The sequence below is a fragment of the Notechis scutatus genome, chromosome 2 (assembly GCF_049901735.1).
Source record: "Notechis scutatus isolate UNSWTSFEM ecotype Mainland chromosome 2, rNotScu1.2, whole genome shotgun sequence".
NCBI lineage: Eukaryota > Metazoa > Chordata > Lepidosauria > Squamata > Elapidae > Notechis > Notechis scutatus.
In genome coordinates this window covers 172,151,599-172,174,854 of record NC_142010.1, presented here as the reverse complement: position 1 = coordinate 172,174,854, position 23,256 = coordinate 172,151,599, and the positions used below count along the sequence as shown (strand labels likewise).

Sequence of the window (23,256 nt, the reverse complement as noted above, 5' to 3'; positions counted from 1 at the left end):
GAAACCTGGGTTGTTTTAGTCTTAGTCTCAGAAGAGAGTGTGAGTCAGTCTCTGTTTCCTTCTGTTGGAAAGTATTGCCGTTCCTCCATTTTTCCTAATTGACTGATATTCCTGGATTTAATATAAGTCTATTACTGAACTGTTTTTTGACACTGAACTTTGTTACTGAATTATCCCTGGATTGAAAACTGACTGATTTAACCTGTGAATGACTTTGGACTGCCTATTTTGAACTTTGCTTAAACCTTTATTGAAAGTAAAACCCTACATTTACTGTACAGTGTATCTGTGTGCTGTATGTGTATTATTCAAACACTACTCTCAAAATATGTCTCCCTGTATGCGCTCATTCTCCTAACGGGGAATTACCTCAACACGTTCCATACAGTTTACAGGGAAAATGTACAACCCACAGTCATGGGGAAGGGGAAGGAAAGGGAATAAATATTAATAAAAGAATATTTAATAGGAAGTAAATGTTTAATTAAAGAATATTTAATATTTAAAGCAGACCAAAAGACCCAACAACCCCAGAAAAACAGGAGTGATCTACATAAAATAGCAACAGCACTTAGACTTACATACCACTTTACAGTGCTTTACAGCCCTCTCTAAGTGGTTTACAGAGTCAGCATATTGCCCACCAACAATTTAGGTCCTCATTTTACCTGCCTTGGAAGGATGGAAAGCTGAGTTAACCTTGAGCCTGGTGGGATTTGAACTGCCAAATTGGAGGCAGCTGGCTGCAGCAGAAGTAGCTTGCACTACTGCACTCTAACCACTGCATCCACTGCACCATTCTAACTATTGCACCACCGAATGTCTATGTAAGGATTGCAACAAACTGGCAGAATGCATCCACGAACACCAACTAGCAGTCAGAACATGATGAAAATTCTTTAATTTCACAACATATAGACAGATTTAATCATAATCTCACCTGGGAAAATGTAACCATCCTAGACCAAGCCAAGACCAAAAACTCCAGGGAATTTCTAGAAGCCATGGCAATCACCCATCAATAGACACATACACATTAACAACATCTATAGACTATGCAAAAGGGACCATCACCCAGCCCAAAAAGGAACAAAAAGACCACCATCCCAGCAATTAGCATCCAGATCACATAAACTCCAAGGTTAACATCAAACCAACAATCAAGTAAACAATACCCCAATCAAGAAACTGCCAAAGAAGCCAATAGCAAACAGCCTAACCAAAGAATCTCTAAGACTACCACCACCAAAACTGACAGGTAAAATATAAACTGATAGCAAACTGCATTTCTTATTAGCACTGAAGTTGTTATCTAATTTGGGTAATGAAACATCTGCAGGAAAACAATCAAGCTCAGAGAACACCAAGGATCCCTCATGGAGTAATTATTATTTTCTGCTGCCTGACAAGGGATCCTCTTACATTAGAAAGGCTACTGGGGCATAATGGAGAGGAAGGTTGATCTAAAACATATACTACTGAAATAATTTAGGGCTCAGTTTACACCGGCAATATGCCACAATTTGCTTTAAATAATCTGATGAACAAGCCAGATTACCCAGGGTCACCATTTAAGTCCTAAATTATATACTTTCTTAAAATCAAGCATCATGCTAAGCCAAAACTAAATACAGATCAAAAGAATATGTGAACTGTTGTGTGAAACATATATGTAGTAGGCTCAACTTTGTTTCCATATTTAAAGATAAATTAAGACATCTCAAAGTTTTTTTTAAGTTTAAAAAAGCCACTTATTTTTCATTAGGCTATACCTCTAGTAGAGGCTATAACTCATTCATTAGGCTATAACTCTAGTAAAACACAGTATAGATCTTGCAAATCTAAAGGGCTTACAAAAAGGTTGGCTAGGGATAATGGGAGTTGTTACCCAAAAGAAGAGGGAACCACCAGGTGAAGAAGGCTGTTTTTCAGGACAAAGCTGGTTGAAAAATTGGTGGGACACACTACTGTCAGGCATGAAGGAGCACACTTTCCTGGCTTTGCTTAGGAACAATAAGCCACCTCTCTGGAAGCTCACCCACCACGTTTGAATGTCTTACTGAAGACTTTTTAATATGCTTACGATGGATTTCTAATCGCTTTTAATGAAAGCTGCTCTCTCGAAGCATTATGCAATTGTCAAATGCCAAAGTGCCTCCTTGGAGCTCTTAGAAAAGGCAACACCTTTACTGTCTGCTCTTTAGGAAGAGAAAGAGCCCTTTTCTCAATAAAGGAACACCCAAAGATAGCAAAAAAATTGCTGCAACTCATATACCTACCTTACCAGAGGATTGCCATTATACAGAATGTAAATGCCAGCCTCCTTATTTCCATAGATTTGATTGCTACGGATGATGCCTTTTCCGTTGCCAAGGGCAACAATACCGGAGCGAAGGCCACTGTGGATTCTATTACACTGCCACATTGTTTTATGCATGGTGGAGGGGGGGAAAGAATAAAAGGAGAAGACAAGAGTGAGTGAAGTCTATCATACTAAGTCAAGAACTTCAACATGCTTTCAGACCAAGACACCCAGATTCTTAAATGCTAGAAGCTATTCATTTCAGAAAAATGTTTGTCTACTTCTGGATTTTACTGAAGTAGGCCTGACATTTCAGTAGTCAGTAAACTATTTAACAGCAACTGGGTGAAAAAAAAAATAACACCCTGGTCAACATGTCTCAATATTTTCAGCTATTACCCAGTTAATCAGAACATATGCCTTGCCTGTCATTTGTCATCCTCTGTCTTCACTTCTCAGCTATTACTCTGCTTACAGATCATACGGTTCAGCAATTTCAAAATCAGGGACTCTCTTTGCTACTTCCCAGTTTCTCCACTGTGTTGTACTTTCACACAGCAGATATTAACAAATGATCATATTTTATCTTGATTAGGGAAAAGTGTCTCCTGCTGATTTTTGCAGGCACATGAGCAAACCCAGCAAGTGTTCATTCTTGATCAGTTCGCAATCAATCTCCAGGAGAGAACTTACATTTACAAGGGGGAAAAAATCAGATAGCTACGTCAAAATTTAAAAATGCACGGCAATGGAGGCTAAAATGGTAGATGTAAGCAGTTATTTAACAGCTTGCAGTCTGCTACATTAAGAAGAATCAGAAGATTGAGTACTTAGGTATTAAATCATAATTTCTTGCGCATGCTCCAGACATAAAAGCATATGTCCAACCAAGTCATTAACAATTGTATGCAAAATATTTGTTTCAAGTTTTGAAGGCTCTGTCCTGGGTTCAAAACAGCCAATCCCACTATTCCGTTGTAAGCTTCAACTGCTCTGGATTCAAGCTCTATAAACAACCTGTTTCAACCTCAAAAATCATTGTGTCAACCTTGACAAAGAGTAAGAACAAAATATTGTCAGGGTGTTCAGGACCATGTTCAAATACTTCACAACAAAACCTGATTACTTAAAGTTTGGAATAATTTATATCTCTCTGGTCCTTAAATATTGGGTGCATTGTATCTAATCCCGTTATTGGGGGCTGTTTTTATGTTGAGTACATCCTGAACTGATGATTCGGGGAAGCATTTCTCAATCTTTTCTCATCAATGCCTCCTCCTCTTTCTGACCTTGGTTTTCTCTTGTGGTCCCTCTATCCAGGTTCCATTACTTGATATGGACATGGGTCAATAACTGTGTGTCTTGTGGCATAAACAAAACTGTATTTGCAGTATGGTACATGTTGCTTTTCTGTGGCTTTCAGCATTTGCCATGGCCCCAGTGCTTGTTTTTCCACTTGTGCCCCCAAAATATCTTAGGGCCTCTAGGAGGCTGTATGGCCCCTGGCTGAGCTGATCTAGCAGACAGTTCAGGTTTTGAGAATCATCATGAGATGCATCAAACTCCAAACAAGTTTTATAACACTCATATAAATGTCTCCTCCCTAAAAAGAGGCTGGCTGCCAGAAATACGACAAGGTCTATCCCTTTGCCTCGATCCACAATCCATGATTCAACTATGCACAGTACAGGGGAGAGCTCCTCACTGTTGAACACATGGATTGGATTGGATTAGATTAGATGCATACTTGACATCTAGTCATCATAATACCCACTTATAGTCAGCTCAGTACTGTATTTTACATTACGAATGTTTTAAGATGCTGGACTATCTATAACAAGGGTGTCAAACTCATGGCCCATGGGCTGGATGCGTCAGGGTTTAGTGAAGGGGGGAAAAGTCCCGATATGTCACGTGACAATGACGTGATAACACGAGTTTGACACCCCTGATCTATCAGCTTAGTATTTTAGCACCAGAAGCCTCAACTGCAATGTTGAATGAATCGTTTTCAGATATGACAAAAGCTGTCAACCAAAATCTATCACCTATGCTGCAGTCAAAGAATGCATGAAAGAAATGAAAAGTTGGAGAATGTGAACTGGCAATTTCTTTTGCCTCTTCATTCCTCCTGACGCAGGCCTTTTAAAATTTCTAACAGGGATCCCAAGCAGAGAAATGTCAGAGCAAGGGATCTATAGCAGATTTATCCGCTGCTGCTTCTCCTCTGTAAATATCCAACGCCCAGACAAATTTTTTGAAAAATGACCATCAATACCAGGATTAAAGGGTTAGCTCCCTTCCGAATGTCCACTCCTGCTTCACAATTGGAATGGATGTTATTGTCTGCAATCAAGCCACCTGCACCAAGACGCAGAAATATCCCTGAGGTCTTGCAGTGGTGAATGTCATTCTTGAGCATGATGATCTGAAAAGGGGAAGACAGAATGAGTTAGATTTATTCACCGAAAAGATTGCAAGCAGGCCAAACAGTACAGGAATGACCTTGGGAGTTAACATATATTTGGTCAGTACCAAAACATGGCCATCTCTGCAGTAACTGACAGGGTCTGATATTTGCCACTAAGGATTTCCCAAGCTTCGCAACTTTAAGAAGTGTGGACTTCAACTCCCAGAATTCTCCAGCCAGCTTTCTAAAACCATTTTCTGAGTTCCTGTGTTGAAAGCTGCTTGACCTACTTATTTCCTACCTCACAGGTGCTTCACGTCACTGTCTTTATTTTGAACAAAAACATTCTTCCTGAATAAGACTACTGCATTTTGCTGTAGCATTCAAGTTATTTTACCAATTCTAGACCTGAGAGGAGATCTCACCGGCTGAATCTTTGTGCTTTTTAAGCACCCAATTCGAGAACTTGACAAACAGCTTGCATTTATGACTGGTTGCAGCATCCTGCAATGATGTGATTCTAATTTGCAACCTTTTTTTGGCAATTTTTGGCAAAAAAATACTCATCAGGAAAGCTGCATTTGCTTAACAACAGTGTGATTTCTTACCAACCACCATAAAAATTGTCGTAAAATCTAATTGACTTAACTGGAAATTCCAATCCCAATTGTGGACATAAGCTGAAGACTATCCATATTGATGTTATTTTGATATATTATTTATTTGTTTATCATATTTATGTTGCCTAACTCTTGACACTAACATGGTGTACTTGGTTCTGTAACAATTTTTTTTTTAAGGAAAATTAGCGAAAGATACATTTTGCCTTAGAAAATACTTCAAACACAAATTGCTGTTTATGTAACACTCAAGAAAATTCATACCCCAAGAAAATGTGATGGTCTCCTTCAAAAGCATAATTGTGTCCCATAATTGATAAATTAAAGGCTTTTGCTAAAATAGAAACACATCTGAAACTTTACAAGGTTGCAATTCCCTAAAATGAATTGCCATGGGATACAATGCAATATAATACAATTGACATAGAATACAATTAAATAACAAGTAGAGGTAGATTCCAACTTACAGAAGTTTGCTTAGTGACCATTCAAAGTCACGACATGGAAATAAATGATTTATGACCAATTTTCACAAGGCCATTGCAACATCCCCATAGTCATGCGGCCAAAATTCAGACACTTGGCAACTGACTCATATTTATGACGGTTGTGGTGCCCCAGGTCATGGGATCACCTTTTGCACCCTTCTGACAAAGTCAGTAGGGAAGCCAGATTCCATGGCTTTCCCATTGGCTTAACTACCGTGTCACTAACTTAACAACCGCAGTGATTCACTTAAACAGCTGTGGCAAGAAAGGTCGTAAAATGGGGCATAATTCACTTAACAAAGGACTCACTTAGCAACAGAAATTGTGGAGTCAATTGCGGACTACCTGTAATAAAACGTCTGGGATTGGTGAACAATTTTGACAGACAATTAGGGGTAGTCATCTTTCAAAACCTCTACCTAATTTTGCTCCAGGCCTCACTCTTGTCCAGTTAAAACAAGAATGACAGTTGATAGCATCCCTGTTTTGCCTGCAGAAATTTGACTGGCTTTTAAAACTGACCATTTCCATAAGTTGCTTATAATATACTAGGGGAAGTGATTTCCCCCTCCCCCAGTTTTGAGAGTCTCTGCATTATGAGATGTTTTTGCATATGGAGCAATAGCTTCCAATCTGACACATAGTATTTGGCTTCAGTTCTGACAAACGAGGGCATCAGGAGTCATTAAATGAACCAAAAGCAAAATGTTTACCTGTTGGATGTCACCTAGAACAGGGGTCTCCAACCTTGGCAACTTTAAGACTTGTGGACTTCATCTCTGGGAGTTGAAGTCCACGAGTCTTAAAGTTGCCAAGGTTGGAGACCCCTAACCTAGAAGGCAGAGTGGAAGGCGGTACAGTCACACATGCAGAAAAATGGTAGGAATCCTTGCTTGTAGTGGACACTTAGTAATTTATTTTCTGGGACTATTTTATCTGAAAAAGAGCTTATGGTTTGGAGCTAACTGGCTTACAAAACAAGAGGATGCTGAAAGCAAATACATATCGCCCTGAGATTTCATTTGCACACAGCTGGAAAAAAAAATTAAATCCAGGCATTGGTTTATTTGAGCAAATAAGTGGTTTAAATACGCATGCATGTAATTCTTTTCCAGTCCAATAAACCTTTAAACGCTTGCCTGACAAGCGTCAAGAAACAAATCTACAAATTGCAATATTCTTGCCTTAGCGAGCAGCGCATATCAAAGCTGATAATGAAATTACAATCTCCTTTATTTGCTCATTTAAAAAGATGGCTGGCCTCCCCTTCCCATCAGTTGATTAAAATGCAGGAAAAAAAAGACAAGCGGCAGTGCTGCTCTCCTTATTAGTCACTCACTGCTAACCTGGCACAGAGGTCAAGCCCTGATTAGAATATTAAGCTGGCAATCCGGCATATTAACAGAAAATATGGCCCTTATCCTAGCCAAGTAATAGACTGACAGCTGTTTACAGCTATCTTAACTTTGAATTTGATGGATCAGCTTCGGAAGCTTACAGAGGTTGGCTTCTCAACTCACTCAATTGGATCTCACAGTTGCTGGCCTGGGAATATGGGCATTTAGCCAGTTTTCTCCTAATGCCTTCCTTTTACATGGACTGGGCAGGAATTCCCATGGTTCTTTATCTAGCACACCCAGTAGCTATGGATGGTTGGTCTAGATTGTCTACTGGTTACTGATTTACAAACTTGTACAATCACCTCTTCATTCTGGCAGTCAATATAAACACACTAAGAAGTCTCAAAAACTCTTTTGATCTGTCCATGATTAGATAGATACGAAAAACTGAAGAGAAATCTCTCCATGTTCAAAACAATGCAACACTTCATCTCAGAAGGGAAAAAATGAGGGAAATGATCATGTTACCCTGATTCCCCGAGACTTGTTCTTTCTAAAGATGACCTTAGGACATTGCAGGATCCATGCCAAATTTGAGTCAAAGCAGAATTCCACTCTAAACCATCCCTCGCTTCAATTGTCTCCAGGGCCCAGTCAGCCTCTTCCAAGATGTCTGACCAGAAGCCATCTTGTTGGATTATAGCCCTTTCGTTGACTCTCAATAGGCAAAAAATTGGATACTCCCCAAGAGACATGGCTTCTGCATGACAGCAGGTACAGATTGTGGGCTTGTGGCTGAGAGAAAATTCTTTTGCAGCTTTAGCTAAGGTGTGAACGTTTGCCTTTTGTGGAAAAGAGATACTCTTGACTCATACCCTCATTAATTTAAGACTGGATTACTACAACATGTTCTACCTGGGGCTGACTTTGAAGACTATTGCAAATAGTACAGTATACAGCAGCGCCTACAGCCTGGTGGGCGGGAGTCAGATCAGCAACATTATATTGATGTTGCATTGGTTGCCAATATGATTCCAGCTACAATTCAAAGTGCTGGCTTGATCCACCAAGCCTACATCCATATAACCCTGTGGGACCATTATCTCCAAAGAGAATCTGCTCATCCTAGTGGCCTGGGAAATGATACTTTGAGGTACCCTCTCCTTGGGAAGTTGACGTGACAAAGGCAGAACTGAAGAAGCTTCTTGAATGAGAAGTGAAATGTCTTCATGCAAAACCAAAAGAAGTCCAGTTGCGTTTTGAAAAAATACTTTTGAAATAACCATTACCTGGATGATTGAGAATCTCCATAGATGTTTCAATTTGTCATTTTTAATATTCTTTGGAGATTTTTTTAAAAATAATTATGGAAATAGCCCTGAGTGTCTTGACTGGGGCAGGATATAAATTTTATATAAGTAAAACAAATAAATAAAATCAATTGTGCAAATAAATTCTCACCATTTTTCTAATCACACAATACCATACCTCTGGTTTACAAATCTGGCATTCTGTTTGTGGCAAGCCACAATAATGGAAAGCAGCATGATTGGCTCCTGCCATCTCCTATTCTAAATGTCTACTTCACATGGTCGTTATGATGACAAAAAGGAGGGAAATAGGAACAAGAGCAGGAAAAATGAAATGAATAGAACAAAAACAACGACTAGAACTTCACACAACCTTTACCTAAACTTCATTATCATAATATGTAAAAATAAAATAATAAAATGAAACAAAATAAAATAGGCCTTTTGGAAGTCCAAATAATCATTAAATTCAATCAATCAAATTCAATCAACTCAGCTTCAATATTCTTTGGATGTAGGAGAAGGAGTGGCAGAATCTGAGGGCGAAGTTAAAAAAGGGATCAGTCTAGAATCCCTTCATAGCCATGAGCAGAATAAATCTAATCCCACTTGAATTCAAGCAGGTGCTAACTATTGGTTGAGAAGATGACTGTGCATAGGCTATGTAGCAATATAAATCCATTTTTAATTGGACTTTCACATATAGACCTGGTCTTTTGGGCCTAACAGTTAAATCTCTTGACTGACAACCTCTTATGGGTCTTTTGTTGAAATTAGATAAAAGTGAACTGGTGATTTATAGATTTCCTGATTTAAAAGGTTTGATTATGAGAAGACAATAATGATGCGATTTTAATGATGGAGGAGAGAAAATAACAGTTCGTAATCATAATAAAGAAGATTATAAATCATTCTTTTATAAATCTTTCCCCCCTTTTTCTATTTCTTTTACCTTTTTCCTACTTTTTAAATTCACATTACTCTTCTTTCTTTTCTTAAATCTTATATTATTCATGTTTATCTCTGCATTTTTTAAAAATATTTTAAAATAAAATATTTACTTCTTTAAAACGAGAGAGAGAGAGAGAGGGAGGGAGAGGGAGGGAGGGGGGGAGGGTTAAATAACTAAATATGTAAAACAAATCCACCTCCTGTCACCGAGAAGTAAATTTGAACATGATGGAACACAGGCATGGAACAAAAAAACATCGACAACCAGCCTTTTTCTGAGGCTGCCCAAGCAAAGCAAAAGAAAGTTTCCACTTTGCTGTGCTTTAAATGAAATGGAAGCCCATGGCTAATGGGATGAAAAGCCCAGGGTTATGCACGGAGGCGCAGAGCTGTTTTGCCGACCATGCACGGCTACTTCTCCTTCAAGTCTTTTGCTCCTTAGCAATTCTGCGGTGCCTGACTTATAGCAGAAGGCACACAATTCATCCTTACATCAAATAGGCAGGTATTTGAAAAATGCAAATGGCACCTGCTGGGACAGTCTGATAATGGCACCAGCGGGAGGCTTCCTTTCGATGCAAATACCGGTTTTGAAGGAGGAGTTTCTCCCTAGGAGGAAGCTCAAATTAGCTCCCCACATCTACTTGGATCTTCTTTTTTGTCAGCCTCCTCCCCATGATAGAATCTGCATTTGAAAAAAATAAAAAATAACCACCACCACCCCCCAGCAAGTTAGCTGTGAAGACACATTTGCCTTCATGCTCAGTTTAGCTTTTGCCAATATATCGTAAGGATTCGGGCTCAGGTGCAATTCAAAGGATATTGCATAGCCTCTCATTTCAGCTTCCCAGTTTCACCATCTTGGAATACTGAACTTTCTCACCGTTTGCCATTTCAAGAGACAAGAGCCCGATGTAAAATGGGGTGGGTGAGAGGAAATGCACTGTATGAGAAGACCCCTAGCCCTTTTAAGCAATGCCAAGACAAAAGATATTTCAGCAGATGGATGTTTTCAGACAGGAGTCTGGAAAAAATTGAATATTTTGTTTCTCGATTGGCCATTCCATCCTGATGGCTCCAAGTTTAAATTTTGATTCAGCTAAGTGATACCTTTAAGGCACTGGACAAAGAGCAGAAGGACTGTAAGTTCTAGTTCTATCTTAGGCATAGAAGCTAACTGAGTGACCTTGGGCCAGTCACTCTCAGTCCTAAGAAGGAGGCAAGGGCTACTCCTGAAAACATTGTCCAAAAATACTGTACGAATTGGTCCATGTAGTCACCTGGAATCAAGACAGGCTCAAAGGAAACAGCAAAAAATGTCACCTTAAGGCTGAATTCTTGCATTGCATTAAGCCAATAGTTTACTTAATCTTGGGTCAGTGACAGCCGGAAAATGTGTACATTAAACCAGAAACTCTGAATTACAAAACATCAGCACTGGGTTTGTAGAAAACACCATCCAACCCAAACAAATCATGTTAGAGTTTAACACACGTAGGACTATTGTATCTTAGTACACAGGATCAGCCCCACTTCTATCAGCAAAGGCATTTTGCTGGGCTTGCTAATTCCAATGTCATATTTGGTGTACCAAACATATGGAAAAATATATCGCCACCACTCCTTGCACTGTTCATTGCACCTTCAGAGCAAGCTCCTAGTTCATTTCCATAATATATCTAAGAATCCAAGGTGACGCCAATCACCACTGAATTAATTCCTTCCTTCCTTCCTTCCTTCCTTCCTTCCTTCCTTCCTTCCTTCCTTCCTTCCTTCCTTCCTTCCTTCCTTCCTTCCTTCCTTCCTTGCCTCCCTCCCTCCCTCGGCACTTTGGAACAAATCAAAACAGCACAGAGTGAACTATGCCTAGGAAAAGCAAAACAAAGATATCTTTTTAGCATAAAACATTCCCACAAGGCGACTGTCATCCACCCTAGCTTAGGCCTGGAGAAAAGTCAGATTTCAAGAGCCCAGTTAAATAAGGTCAAGGTAAAGGAGATCCAGATATCTGGAAGGATGCCATTCCAGAGAAGAGAGGCTGCGGCAGGTGCTCAGGTGCTCTCCTTCTATTCGAAAACCAGGTGAGTCAGAAATTAGATACCTAGATATCAGAAGTCTCCCCTCCTCCCCTTTGCAGCTATCTTTCCTTTGGTTTCCCAGCAATAAAGTCAGAATCAGAAGGCGGCAATGTGGAATCTTTAGAAGAATGAATGAGAACGGGCTTCTCACAGATGCTCTTTCTAAGTCTTGTAAATACTCTGAATTAACTATGAATCAAGGTAAGATGAAACGGGAGTCCATGGGATCTGATATAAACAAAAGCCAAAATCAAAGCAGATCATGAAAGCCTTTCCTTCTCCCTAGTCTTTGAAGTGAATTATTGCCTTGAAACACAGGGACAGAAAATGTTTAGCCTAACCGCAAGCCATTTTCACCCGGGGAACAATACAGCCATCGGGAACGGCATACGAACCCCATGTTAAAGGTTCACCCCAAAGCCAGGCCAACTCCAAACACCTCTGCCACCTCAGCCCCAAAGACTGCTGCCACCAGGTGATCCCTCTGCTCTTTCCTGCATAAGAAGCCTGCCCTCCCCCTCACCCCCAGGGAGTCTTTCCACTGCTTGTCTGTGGCAAGGTATTTCTGTAATGCAGTTGTCCTGGAGGGTTGGTGACAGACAATTCCTGTGATTCAGCTTTTATTGCCATCTATTTGCTTCTCACGTATCCAACTGTCTACAAACCCACAATGCGGTTTCAGTAAACAGGACCATGAGCCTCTATATCCAATCCTTAGGCAAACAGTTCACATCAAAGGGCTAGTTCTAAAGATTGCTAAACAGAGGGCAGTAGTGTGACTGGCAGATGGCTGAAAAGAAACAAGGAGGCTTTAAGCAGGGGTCCCCAAACTTGGCAACTTTAAGACTTGTGGACTTCAACTCCCAGAATTCTCCAGCCAGCTATGCTGGCTGGAGAATTCTGGGAGTTGAAGTCCACAAGTCTTAAAGTTGCCAAGTTTGGAGACCTCTGCTTTAAGACATAAATCTTGTGGGGTTACTCCGTTCCCTTCCACAGCCCCTATCCAAATTCTCTTGCCGGGTGCCTCAAATTTTTCTCAGTTAGAAGCAACAACCCAGAAGGGCCGTCAGAACCCAGCCTTTGTTTCCAACTTCTGCCTCTGAGGAATGTGCCTCCTGCGCTAAATAAGGCACCCATCGGTATGGCGAAGTGGGATTTGCAAAAAGGGGAATGACATGACCAAGATCACTTCACCAAGCTCAGTGCAGCATTGTAAAATATTCACTGTGTTTAAAGTGTAAGTGTGTTGGGGGGGGGGTGTTGTGTGCATGAGCACTGGGTAGAGTGGGTGATGAATGAACAGCGTGGATTCATAGATCAACTACATTATTTAACAAAAGTGAAGAAATGCTCTGTGGTCTGATATTCTGCAGGAAAAGCTGAAGCGCTTTTGAACCAGGCCTTCATACTGTCTGACCCACCAACAAGGTCACCAGGGGTCTTGTATTTTTCCTATTTTGCAAACCTGCAGGGCAACTTGAATTCCGCAATTTCTTTAATAGGGAAGAAGGAAAAGTCACAGAATCCTACTTTCTATGAATCTCTTGTCTATGGAGATTCTCAGTCATCCAGGTCATGGTTGTGTTCCAAAGCTGTTTTTCCATGAGACAGCTGGACTTTCTGATTTTGCTTTGAAGATGTTTCGCTTCTCATCCAAGGAGCTTCTTCAGCTCTCTGAGTCAGAGCTGAAGATGCTTCTTGGACAAAAAGCGAAATGTCTTCAAAGAAAAAGCACCTTTGAGAACATATGAATCTCTTACCATTTCTATTGGATTTTTTAAAAAAATGTTTCTGCCCTTCTATTTATTCAATTTATTGAGGAAGTTATGTAAAAAATGTATATGTAAGGCTTGGGGATGCTATGAAGCCAGCAGAGCCACTGGAGAAGATTTAAAATAGGAAAAGGGTGAGGCTTCACAATTCTTTATCCCTTCTTGGATTCTCCTATAATTAACACCACTGTGCAACATAAGGTAACTCATTAATAAATTAGGTTATTCTGCATACAGCAGACAAAAATCCAACTTAAAAAAAAAACTAAACCAAAATTATGCCCTTGGAATTATTTGTCATTTTGTTTTGAAATAGTGTAGTTAGAAAAAAAATATTTCTGACATACCCATTCACAAATACGTGTAGGTACAATTGCAAGGCTGATCAAGTTGGCCTTAAAAAAATGTAAATGTTACTTTAGGCTTAACTGTAGCATGCAAGATCTGCTCCTGCCTTTTACAGCACCTTACTGTTTTGTATGCATCGCACAGCATAGGTCAAGTCCCTGAAGATGCTCCCTTCCACTCTGGCTTGTCCCTGGGAACACAAAAAGATGCCACCTTTTCCGTCCCTGAAAAGACATTTCCTCACAAGGCACCCTTGCATGGCATTGGCGAGACACTGAGCCTCCTTATCTTGCTGCAGCTCCTGGGCCAAAGGTTTTAGCTCATAGTCACTCTGAAGGGCTGGTAATCCATCAGTTGACGGCCTACCATGGACAACCTTGGCCAGCATGTGGCTCAAGCTATGCGCCTGGTAAGGCAGTTTGTACAGCGACTCGTCCTCATCCTCATTCTCACTGCTCAGGCTCAGTTCACTGTCACTGGAATCCGTGTCTATAGTCATGGCCTCTTCTTTATGTGCTGGGTTAAGGTTCCCAGATAGCTCCCTTTCCTTCTCGAGGCCTCTCCTCGGCACCACTTGAGTCTGTGAAACAGGAAATATGTGACTTGGGTTTTCGGCTACCACAATGTCGCAGGTCCTCATGTCTGACAGTGGATGAGTTCCCTGGCTCTCAAATTTTGATATATTGCAACGGGAGGGCTCAGATGACTGCAGCAAGACAGAGCGAGATTTCGCCAACATGGTCAAGTGCTTGCAGGCCCAGTTCCTATCCAAAGATGGACTTCCTTCCACTGTCACCGAAGTATTTTCACTGCCAACAAATTCGCAGTTTTCCAGGAGACAGATAGCCACGCTATGGAAATGAATGCTGGACTGATTGAAAGTGCAGAATTTAACCTGGCAGGTCCCAGGAGCATGAATCTGCAGCTGACTGTTTTCAAAATTGCAGTTGTCAAACTGGACGTGGCCTGAGGTTGTCTAAAAAAAAGAGAATGAAACCAGATCAACCTATTTTCAATTTTAACAAAGCAATCAAAGAGGAAAGTCATTCTCCAGAGAAGTATTGCCTGTGAATAGATACAGAATTTCCTCGTCTGCTATCTTCTAATTGTGCTGATGGGAATGAAACAGAGAGACCAGGATACCATGGCAGCTCCTAACCAACCATGGAGATGAAACTGTCAACTAAAAAATATTTTTTTGGTCTTTTTAGTTGCCAGCAGAAAGGGAGGGGGGGAAGTAGTGCATTCCTCAAATGCTTCAGATAATTGCTAGGCAGCTGAAGCTGTTGGCAGGCAAGATTATTACTGGACAGCATGATTGATGATTCTTGGTTATGGATGTGTCCCATTGGACAATATATATCCAGGGGGTGGGGGAAGACCAGGGTCAAGGGGAAATGAATGATGTGTCTTAGTGTCAGCTGCACCCAAGTAACGCCGAAATGGTCACTCCTAATAAATCTTTTTTTTTTTTACTCTGAGAGATGCGGCTAGAGACTTATGATTTGAATGGGGGTGGATTTGTCGAGCCTTTACAGCAACAAGTATTGATTCTTCCTCTGACTAACTCATGATGTTTTCATAGCAATATATACTGCCCCACTATGTTTTACAGCATTCTCTGGGCAGTTTACAAATTTTAGTATATTGTCCCCAACAATCTGCGTCCTCATTTTACCGACTGCGGAAGGATGGAAGGCTGAGTCAACCTTGAATCTTTCAGAATCAAACTCCAGACTGTGGGCAGGCAACATTGCATTCCAACCACTGGGTCACCAGGGGTCCTTTCATGCTTGAAAAAAACAAAACCTTGTCTACTGTTGATCTAACTTAGCAGGATATCCTTCTTATCTTGATGCCATCCAGATGTGTTGATTAAATTCCCACAAACTATACCAACTATAAGTTGAGTTAACCAGAAATTCCAGATGATGTAGCTCACCATGTCAAGTCAGGCCTCCTGGAACCCTTCTCCAATCTGGTGGCATCCAGGAAACAACAGCCACACTGGTGGGGAACACTGGGGCATGCATTTAAAAGGCCCAAGTTAGGAAAACCTTTGTGTGGATTCTGCCACATTGCCCAGATCTCCCCAATTCTCACATTACTATTCTTCAGGGAACCCCAAGTCCTGGACGCTTCTTCGGATCCTTCCTTCATACTCACCTTATATATTACTGGTGTGAACCAGGCTGGCATAAAGACCAAATTGCATAACCTCATTGTTGGACAGTGCTGGTCAAAGCTCACTAGAAGAGCCACATCCCCGAGCTTGCCCTTTCCCATGATTTCCACAGGAGCCTTGAGAAAGATTTCACTCTGTTCCTCATACATTCCTGGAAGCAGGACAATCCGGTCATACATGCTGGCTGAGAGCAAGGCACTCCTTAGGTTGTCAAACTCACAGCCAGGCCCAACACAAAGAACCCGCCTGTCCTTCTTCCTCCTGAATAAGTAGAAGCAGTTGGAGGAATCCAGATCGTGGCTGTTTTTGGTCCAGGTTTTAGAAGAGAGATAATGCTGCTTCAAAGCTTCTCTCCATGACCAAGGCTCCACGCCAGGCTGGTTAGGCCAGTTTGGATGCCGGCATTCAATGCAACCAAGGCACAGCTGTCTCCAACGTGTGTTGTCCAGGCTGAGGATGAGTTCGTACCATGCTCTGCACACCAAACTGCAGCGGCCAAGGTCAGGAAGACGCAAGTAGGACAATATTAAGCGCCACAGTTCTAGTGGGAGTCCACTGATCTCCATAATCACCTAGGAATAATGGGACAAAAAAACAAAAATTTAAGAGATCATCATCTGCCTTCTGTGCATCTTTGTTTGGATTTAACTAAACATGGTGGGAGTTGAGATATACCCATCAAATCAATACATCCCTTTTCCTCTTTTCTCTACTTATTTGACTCAGCAGCAGGTTCTACTAGAGGACGAGATGAAGGAACAAACCAGAAGGTCAATTCATAGCTTATAAGAGAAGGAGGCAGAAAATTATAATAGTAATTGACTTTCCAATCACAGTTAGAAGGAGGGGAAAACTCACCAATTAATTTGTGGTAGATTATCAAGGATTTCTGACCCTTTATAGCTTGACAATAACTGAATAAAATCAAAAGCTTTAAAAAAAACACCTGACAAACACCATTGTGTGTTAATTACTTAACCTCTGTGTTCATTACCTATGTTAACAGAAGTATTGAACAGTAGTCTTCAACTAGGTTTTTGTAGCCTTGATGAGCATTTCCTGATCTACAGTAATCCAGATCTTGATTTCTATTTGCATATATTTTGGGGGTGTATACTTCCAGTGGCCCCATGGCTGCATGACTCCAACTTTATCCTCACAGAGCCAATGGATGGAAGCTTTAAAGAGGGAGATACAAACATGAAATAAGAAATTTCCCGACTACAAAAACTAGTAAGCAATGGAATAACCTGTCTCCTGAAACCAAGGATGTGCCATCACTGAAAGTTTTCATTAAAAGATTCCATGACCACTTTTCCAGCATGGTATGAGGATTCCTGTGCTGGATGGAGAACTGGACTAAAAGACCTCCAAGCTCACTTCCAAACCTACAATTCTATAAACTTTGCCACACAGTCCCTTTATAAATACTTTTATACTATAATTCTGAACAGGGGAGATAGTAAACACCTAGGAAAGAATTAACTCAATCTCCATTTAATCACAATGACAGTATGTCCTGGTTCTATTCACTTGTTAGTTTCCCTTTTGCTTAAAAAAAGGCTGTGCTCTCCTACCACATAGGCTTACAACTGGGGAAAACATTTGAAATAGTCATGTGCCTCTGGGGGGTCATGGCTGCTTTTAACTCTTTATGAAACAGTGGTGGTTCACATGCACCAACAAGTTATGTTAAACACCAGTTTTGAACACTTTGTACAATCCTAGTATAAATATGAAGGGTATCCACCATTTTGGACAGGTTCCAAATGGTTAAACTGAGTAAACTCTCCAGGACAATTTCTAATTAAACTAGGTACCAAAATATTTAGATGTTTGTTTGCTCAAACACAAATTCTACAACAGAGCAAAAATTAAATTAGAAAGGGTTTTTTTTTTCCTCCTTAGGTCACATCTGTACAGCCTATAAATGCTCTTTAAAACAGTATTGGCATAAAATGTGTGACATGAAGATCACACAGATTGATCATACGTATAACCCCTTTGAATTATGCAGGAAGTGTAATTGCTGCTGGCAGAAGTGCACATGCTGTATTAAATATATTTGATTTTGCATGGTATGAAATAAATTTGAATTGATATGTGTTTTTTAATCTCTGCTGAAAATTCAAAGACCTAATCTGTATTGCTATAAGGAGGGTGAATCAGATGGTAGACTTGTTTTAAATCAAGAAGATTGCTCTTGTAGGTGCGGGATTGAAACAAAAAAAAGCAACCCTTTTGGAATAAATATACCTTCAAAGGCAATTTGTGATCTTGCACATTATAAATAGTAACAGCAAACCATTATGCAAAGAATATGCTGTTAAAACTCAGCCACATGGAGACAAATGGGGCTGAATAAATAGAAGCATATATAATACACGGTCAACTGTGGAGAAAATCCCTACCTGGTCAGATTCTGATTTAATTTAAGAAACAGTACAGTAGTACAAATACTTAGTATATTTAATAGTATATTAGTATAGTAATATTATTATTAGTATATTTATTTAGTATATTCAACTTAGTATATTTACCTTTAGGCAAACTTGTCATTGCAACTGTATTGTACACACGCACACCAATGCACACCAACTTTATATGACACAGAATTCTCTATGGCTCACTGATATCCAATCTTTTGGCTTGCCTGAGCTAAAGAGAGTGAAGAGGAACTTCTTGGAGTGTGCGTATATACTGTATTTGCATATATTTGTATTTCTCTCTCCCCCCCTCTCTTTCTTATATTATATTGTAGATATTATTATATTATATTATATTATATTATATTATATTATATTATATTATATTATATTATATTATATTATATTATATTATATTATATTATATTATATTAATTATATTAATTATATTATATTATATTATATTATATTAATTATATTATATTATATTATATTAATTATTATATTAATTATATTATATTATATTATTATATTATATTATATTATATTATATTATATTATATTATTATTATATTATATTATATTATATTATATTATATTATATTATATTATATTAATTATGTTATATTATATTTCGTATTTATTAGCTGTCCAGGGCTGGATGTGGCACAAGTTGGACACATCTGCTTAAGAGAGACTTTAACTTTTTTAGTTATCTTATATGAAAAAAACATAAAATGTTGCACACACATACACATATACGCCATGCTTTTTATTGCTGCTGACCATATGGAACCCACCCGAGATTCTCAGCTCTAGTCATCTTCCAAAAAGCTGTTAAAACGTGGCTCTTTTGAAGATAAAGATATCTTTGCCTCCATCTGTTTGGCAGTATGCTATTTTAATTCTGTATGATTTTTTCATGAGAGCCAAAATGAGTTTCTTAACCCCTTAGAGGTGTACTATTGCAGCAGCACCTACAAAAATAATTGTGATGGAAATAACAAGTTCATGAATAAAATGCACATTCAGTTCAAAATAAGCTTTCTCTTGCATTCTGTCTAATAATCCCAGTCCCAGATACAGGTAGCGCTCTACTTACAACCACAACTCTAGTGCAAAATTTATGCTGCTAAGAAGACAATTATTAAGTAAATTTTACCCCATTTCCTGACCTTTCTTGCCACTGTTGTTAAGTGAACTACCGCAATTGTTAAGTTAGTAACACGGCTGTTAAGTGAATCTGGCTTCCCCATTGGCTTTGCTTGTCAGAAAGTCACAAAAAGTGATCACGTGACCCTGGTACACTGCAATTGTCATAAATAGGAGACAATTGCCAAGTGTCTGAATTTTGATCGGGTGAACATGGGAATGCTGCAATGGTCATAAGTGTGAAAAGTGACCTACCTGTAATTGTTTATCTAGGTAATTTTCTTCAGCCATGTGCCTGAGTACTTTTCTTCTGCAAAAGTGCTCTTAGGGAAGAATTCACTTCAATCCATAGACATTTCAGATTACAAATCCCATTAGGCTTACTTGCTTAGAATCTGGTGAATTACCATCTAATCCAACTGGGGAATATTGAGTTGAAAAAGGCCTGCTTTTCACACACATATATATATACACACACACACACGTGTTGAATTGCTGCTTTGCATTTCTAAGCTTTGGATTCAGTTTTGTATTACAACGTTGCTTTCCAACCAGTGATTTTTGTATTTGAGGTTTCTGGCAAACCTGACACTTGGCTGTTTAAAAGCACAGATGGATAGAAGCAGCTCTGCTACAGATGAGGCAGTAGTAATGTCGGATGGACACTGAACGGCATCCCCCTCCCCCACCAGATTGCCCTGTTACATGAGAGAACTCACAAATCTTTTTGACATACAGTGTGCCATCTCTTCCAAGAAGTTTTGTGCAGAAGAAACATGGTATAGACTTTAAAATGTCATGCAGAATTAAACAACACCTCGCCCTTTCACAGAACAGAAGAGAAACAAACACTTTTTTTTTTGACACACATGAGACTTGAAGGAGAGAGAGGATACAAGCTGTCCAAAATAATGGCTTTCTGTATAATTAGACCATATATTAACCAAGTGGCTTCTAACAGTTATCAGGATCTAACCTGAAGCTAGAGAATTTGCTTGGGTGCCATGTCCAAGAAATTAATCTCAAAAAAACTGCAGAGGAAATCAAATGCTTCACAGCTTCACTGTTCTAGATTTACTTTCTTCCCAGTGAGATTCAACTGGACCAGGTGAGACTGGGTCATTCAATTACTTGTGATAAAAAAGGGGAGCAGAATTATCAGTCTTGGGGTCCCAGCATAACCATTTTGGATTTCACTCTTTTAAACCTGAAGATATATCCAGAACAGTAGTTCATACAGAACAGTGTTGTCTACTTTTTCAGGTTTTGTCATTTTGTTCATGGTTTTCCACAGCAAATAATTTCCATAGTTTAATTTATTGCCCAAAGCCCATAAAAATTGACATGAATAATATATGAATTTAATTAGCCCTGGTATGTATGTTGCTTCGCTGTATTTTGCTTAGAGCTGACTTTTGTTAATTTGGTGATTGTATGAATTATGTGTATCTGTGAACTTAAACTTTTGAAACACCATTTGAGAATAGAAATTGAAAAGCAATTAGTACAATCTGCATATAAAGTGCTTTTTCAAATGTAATTTAGAGGCATTAGAGGAGGGAGCAGAAGTGAGAGTTCAGCTCACCAGCCCCAATGCAGTAACAAACAGTGAACCAAATTCAACTTCATATGAAAAAACACCCACAAACTCAACAGAATTCCCCATCCCACCCTGATCTCTCCCTTGCACCAAACATCACCCATATCTGCAGATTTGGATGGTATACAGAAAGAAGTAAATTCATTCCATCAACGGCTTCTTTCTACTGATGGAAGGTAACATATAAGATTCATTAACTTCTACTTTCTTCACACAAACTATTGATTATAAAATGCTGAAAGTATCACTTCGTTGTTATGATCGTCGGGTTTTTAAACCAATCCAGGAAAACAACACACTCTTGCAGTCTCCAGATCTACTGAAGGACCTCTTAACTTTGAATAGATCGGCAGCACACAAACACTTTTAAAATGAATTCAAACCCTGCATGCTTAGACCCTGAGATCCAAATCTGCTTGAGCAAGAGACCACCAGAGTAGTGGAGATGGGGCAGGCAAAAGGTCCCAGAAGAAACTATTCTGCATTATCCATTCTTAGAAATATTTTTTTCTGCCGTTCAGGAGGAGGTGAAAGCCATCCTTCCAAAGTTTTGTGGCACGACTATTATGGAATAAATAAGGTGCTTTTTGGCAGGAGTCTGTCTCCTGCTCCCATCCCATCCATAACAGCAAGAAAGCTTTAACCTGGCATTAATCCAAAATAATTAACACACCAGGATACCAACAGCAGGAATTTCTTAAGTAAAGTATGTATACTCTGCAAGCCTCTCCTTAGGCAAGTTTAATCAAAGTCTCACTCTCTTCCATGGGACTTACAGATGAGCCGAGCATAGCCACAAACCGATCCCGATCACAACTCTGCGGAGCCTGCCTTCTTTTATGGATCAGGCGGAATCCACTGCCTCGCCTTCCCACAGCATCCTACCCACCCCGCTCGCCTCTATTAGAGTGCGAGCGCGAAGGAAAACACCCGGGCGCGGGAGCCACTCCCCTTGCTCCAGCGCGCACGGGCGTTCAGATCATAGAGATCTTACAAGCGAAAGGAAGGCGGAGGAAAAAGGGAGATCATCTCCTCAGTAGCTCTAGCATTGCGATCACATGATTTCTGGGGTCCCGAAGAGGCCACCAGATGGCAGTAAAACCAAAACTTTTGGGGTTTCAGCCCCAGACTAAAAGCTTCTCAGGTTAAGGTTACACAGTACCAGTAGAACTGGAACAATACAGTTTGCTTGAAGTATATTCATAAGACATGCTTTTCTCTGTTGTGTTCGATAAACATAGGGTGCTCACAGGCATCCAAAGTAAGTATTTTGACAGTGGCCAGATAGGTGCAATAGGTGACATAAAGAAAGACATGGCCTTTTCTATCAGTAAGTTGACATTTCTTTTAGGGGAGTACATTTTTCCTCATATTTTTTGTTTATTTTATTCAAGCAGTAATTATAATTTTATTTCAACTTAACTTTGTTAGTAAAATGTTTTAGAATAGAATAGAATAGAATAGAATAGAATAGAATAGAATAGAATAGGATTCTTTATTGGCCAAGTGTGATTGGACACACAAGGAATTTGTCTTGGTGTAAATACTCTCAGTATACATAAAAGAAAAGATACATTTGTCAAGAGTCGAGAATCATAAGGTACAACACTTAATGATAGTCATAGGGTACAATAAGCAATCAAATCATACTAGGAAACAGTCCATATAAATTGTAAGGATACAAGCGACAAAGTTACAGTCATACAGTCACAAGTGGGAGGGGATGGATGATAAGGAGTGATGAGAAGATTAATAGTAATAGTACTGCAGACTTTGTAAATAGTTGGACAGTATTGAGGGAATTATTTGTTTAGCAGAGTGATGGCGTTCAGGAAAAAATTGTCCTTGTGTCTAGTTCTGATGTGCAGTGCTCTATAGTAGTGGTCACCAATTTTGGTAATCCGCAGAGAAATATCCCTACCAAAGCACTCTCCCCAAAGCAATTAATCCAGGCTGTGCGGGAACACAAGACTGTGCCGCCCACATGGCCCACCCACCCACTGGCCCGCACCCTTTAGCTAAGTCCAAACCTTATCTTGAGTAGAGCCACACGAGCTGGAACTGGAAGGTAAGACCAACGGCAGGGGACGGAAATCCACCCCAGGGTGGCTTGCTGACGTTGGTGGGAAAGTCAGCCCCATATTCCAGACCTGCAATGATCACAGGATTGGCCCTTTGATCACCCCGGAGCAGCTCCTCCAGTCCATGGCAGGCGGGTGCACCTGGGTGGAGGAGCAGCTGATCCGGGATGACTAAAGGGCCAGTCCTGTGACT

At 39.9% G+C, this 23,256-nt stretch overlaps 1 protein-coding gene across 3 annotated transcripts in view; it reads right to left on the bottom strand.

Annotated features, from left to right (window-relative positions):
- FBXO10 (F-box protein 10) overlaps window positions 1-21,894 on the bottom strand; it is a 53,355-nt gene extending 31,461 nt beyond the window's left edge. The window contains exons 1-7 of one of the 3 annotated variants that reach the window (XM_087957411.1): window positions 21,759-21,892; window positions 19,031-19,207; window positions 16,799-16,982; window positions 15,786-16,376; window positions 13,738-14,595; window positions 4,581-4,730; window positions 2,280-2,416 (exon numbers count right to left, since the gene is read on the bottom strand). In XM_087957411.1, the coding sequence (XP_087813537.1) occupies window positions 2,280-2,416; window positions 4,581-4,730; window positions 13,738-14,595; window positions 15,786-16,370 (1,730 nt within the window). In that variant the 5' untranslated portion in view covers window positions 16,371-16,376; window positions 16,799-16,982; window positions 19,031-19,207; window positions 21,759-21,892. Of the gene's footprint in view, window positions 1-2,279; window positions 2,417-4,580; window positions 4,731-13,737; window positions 14,596-15,785; window positions 16,377-16,798; window positions 16,983-19,030; window positions 19,208-21,758 lie in introns of all 3 variants that reach the window. The other 2 variants (XM_026672842.2, XM_087957410.1) reach the window with 2 other exon arrangements.
- Window positions 21,895-23,256: the final 1,362 nt, after the last annotated feature.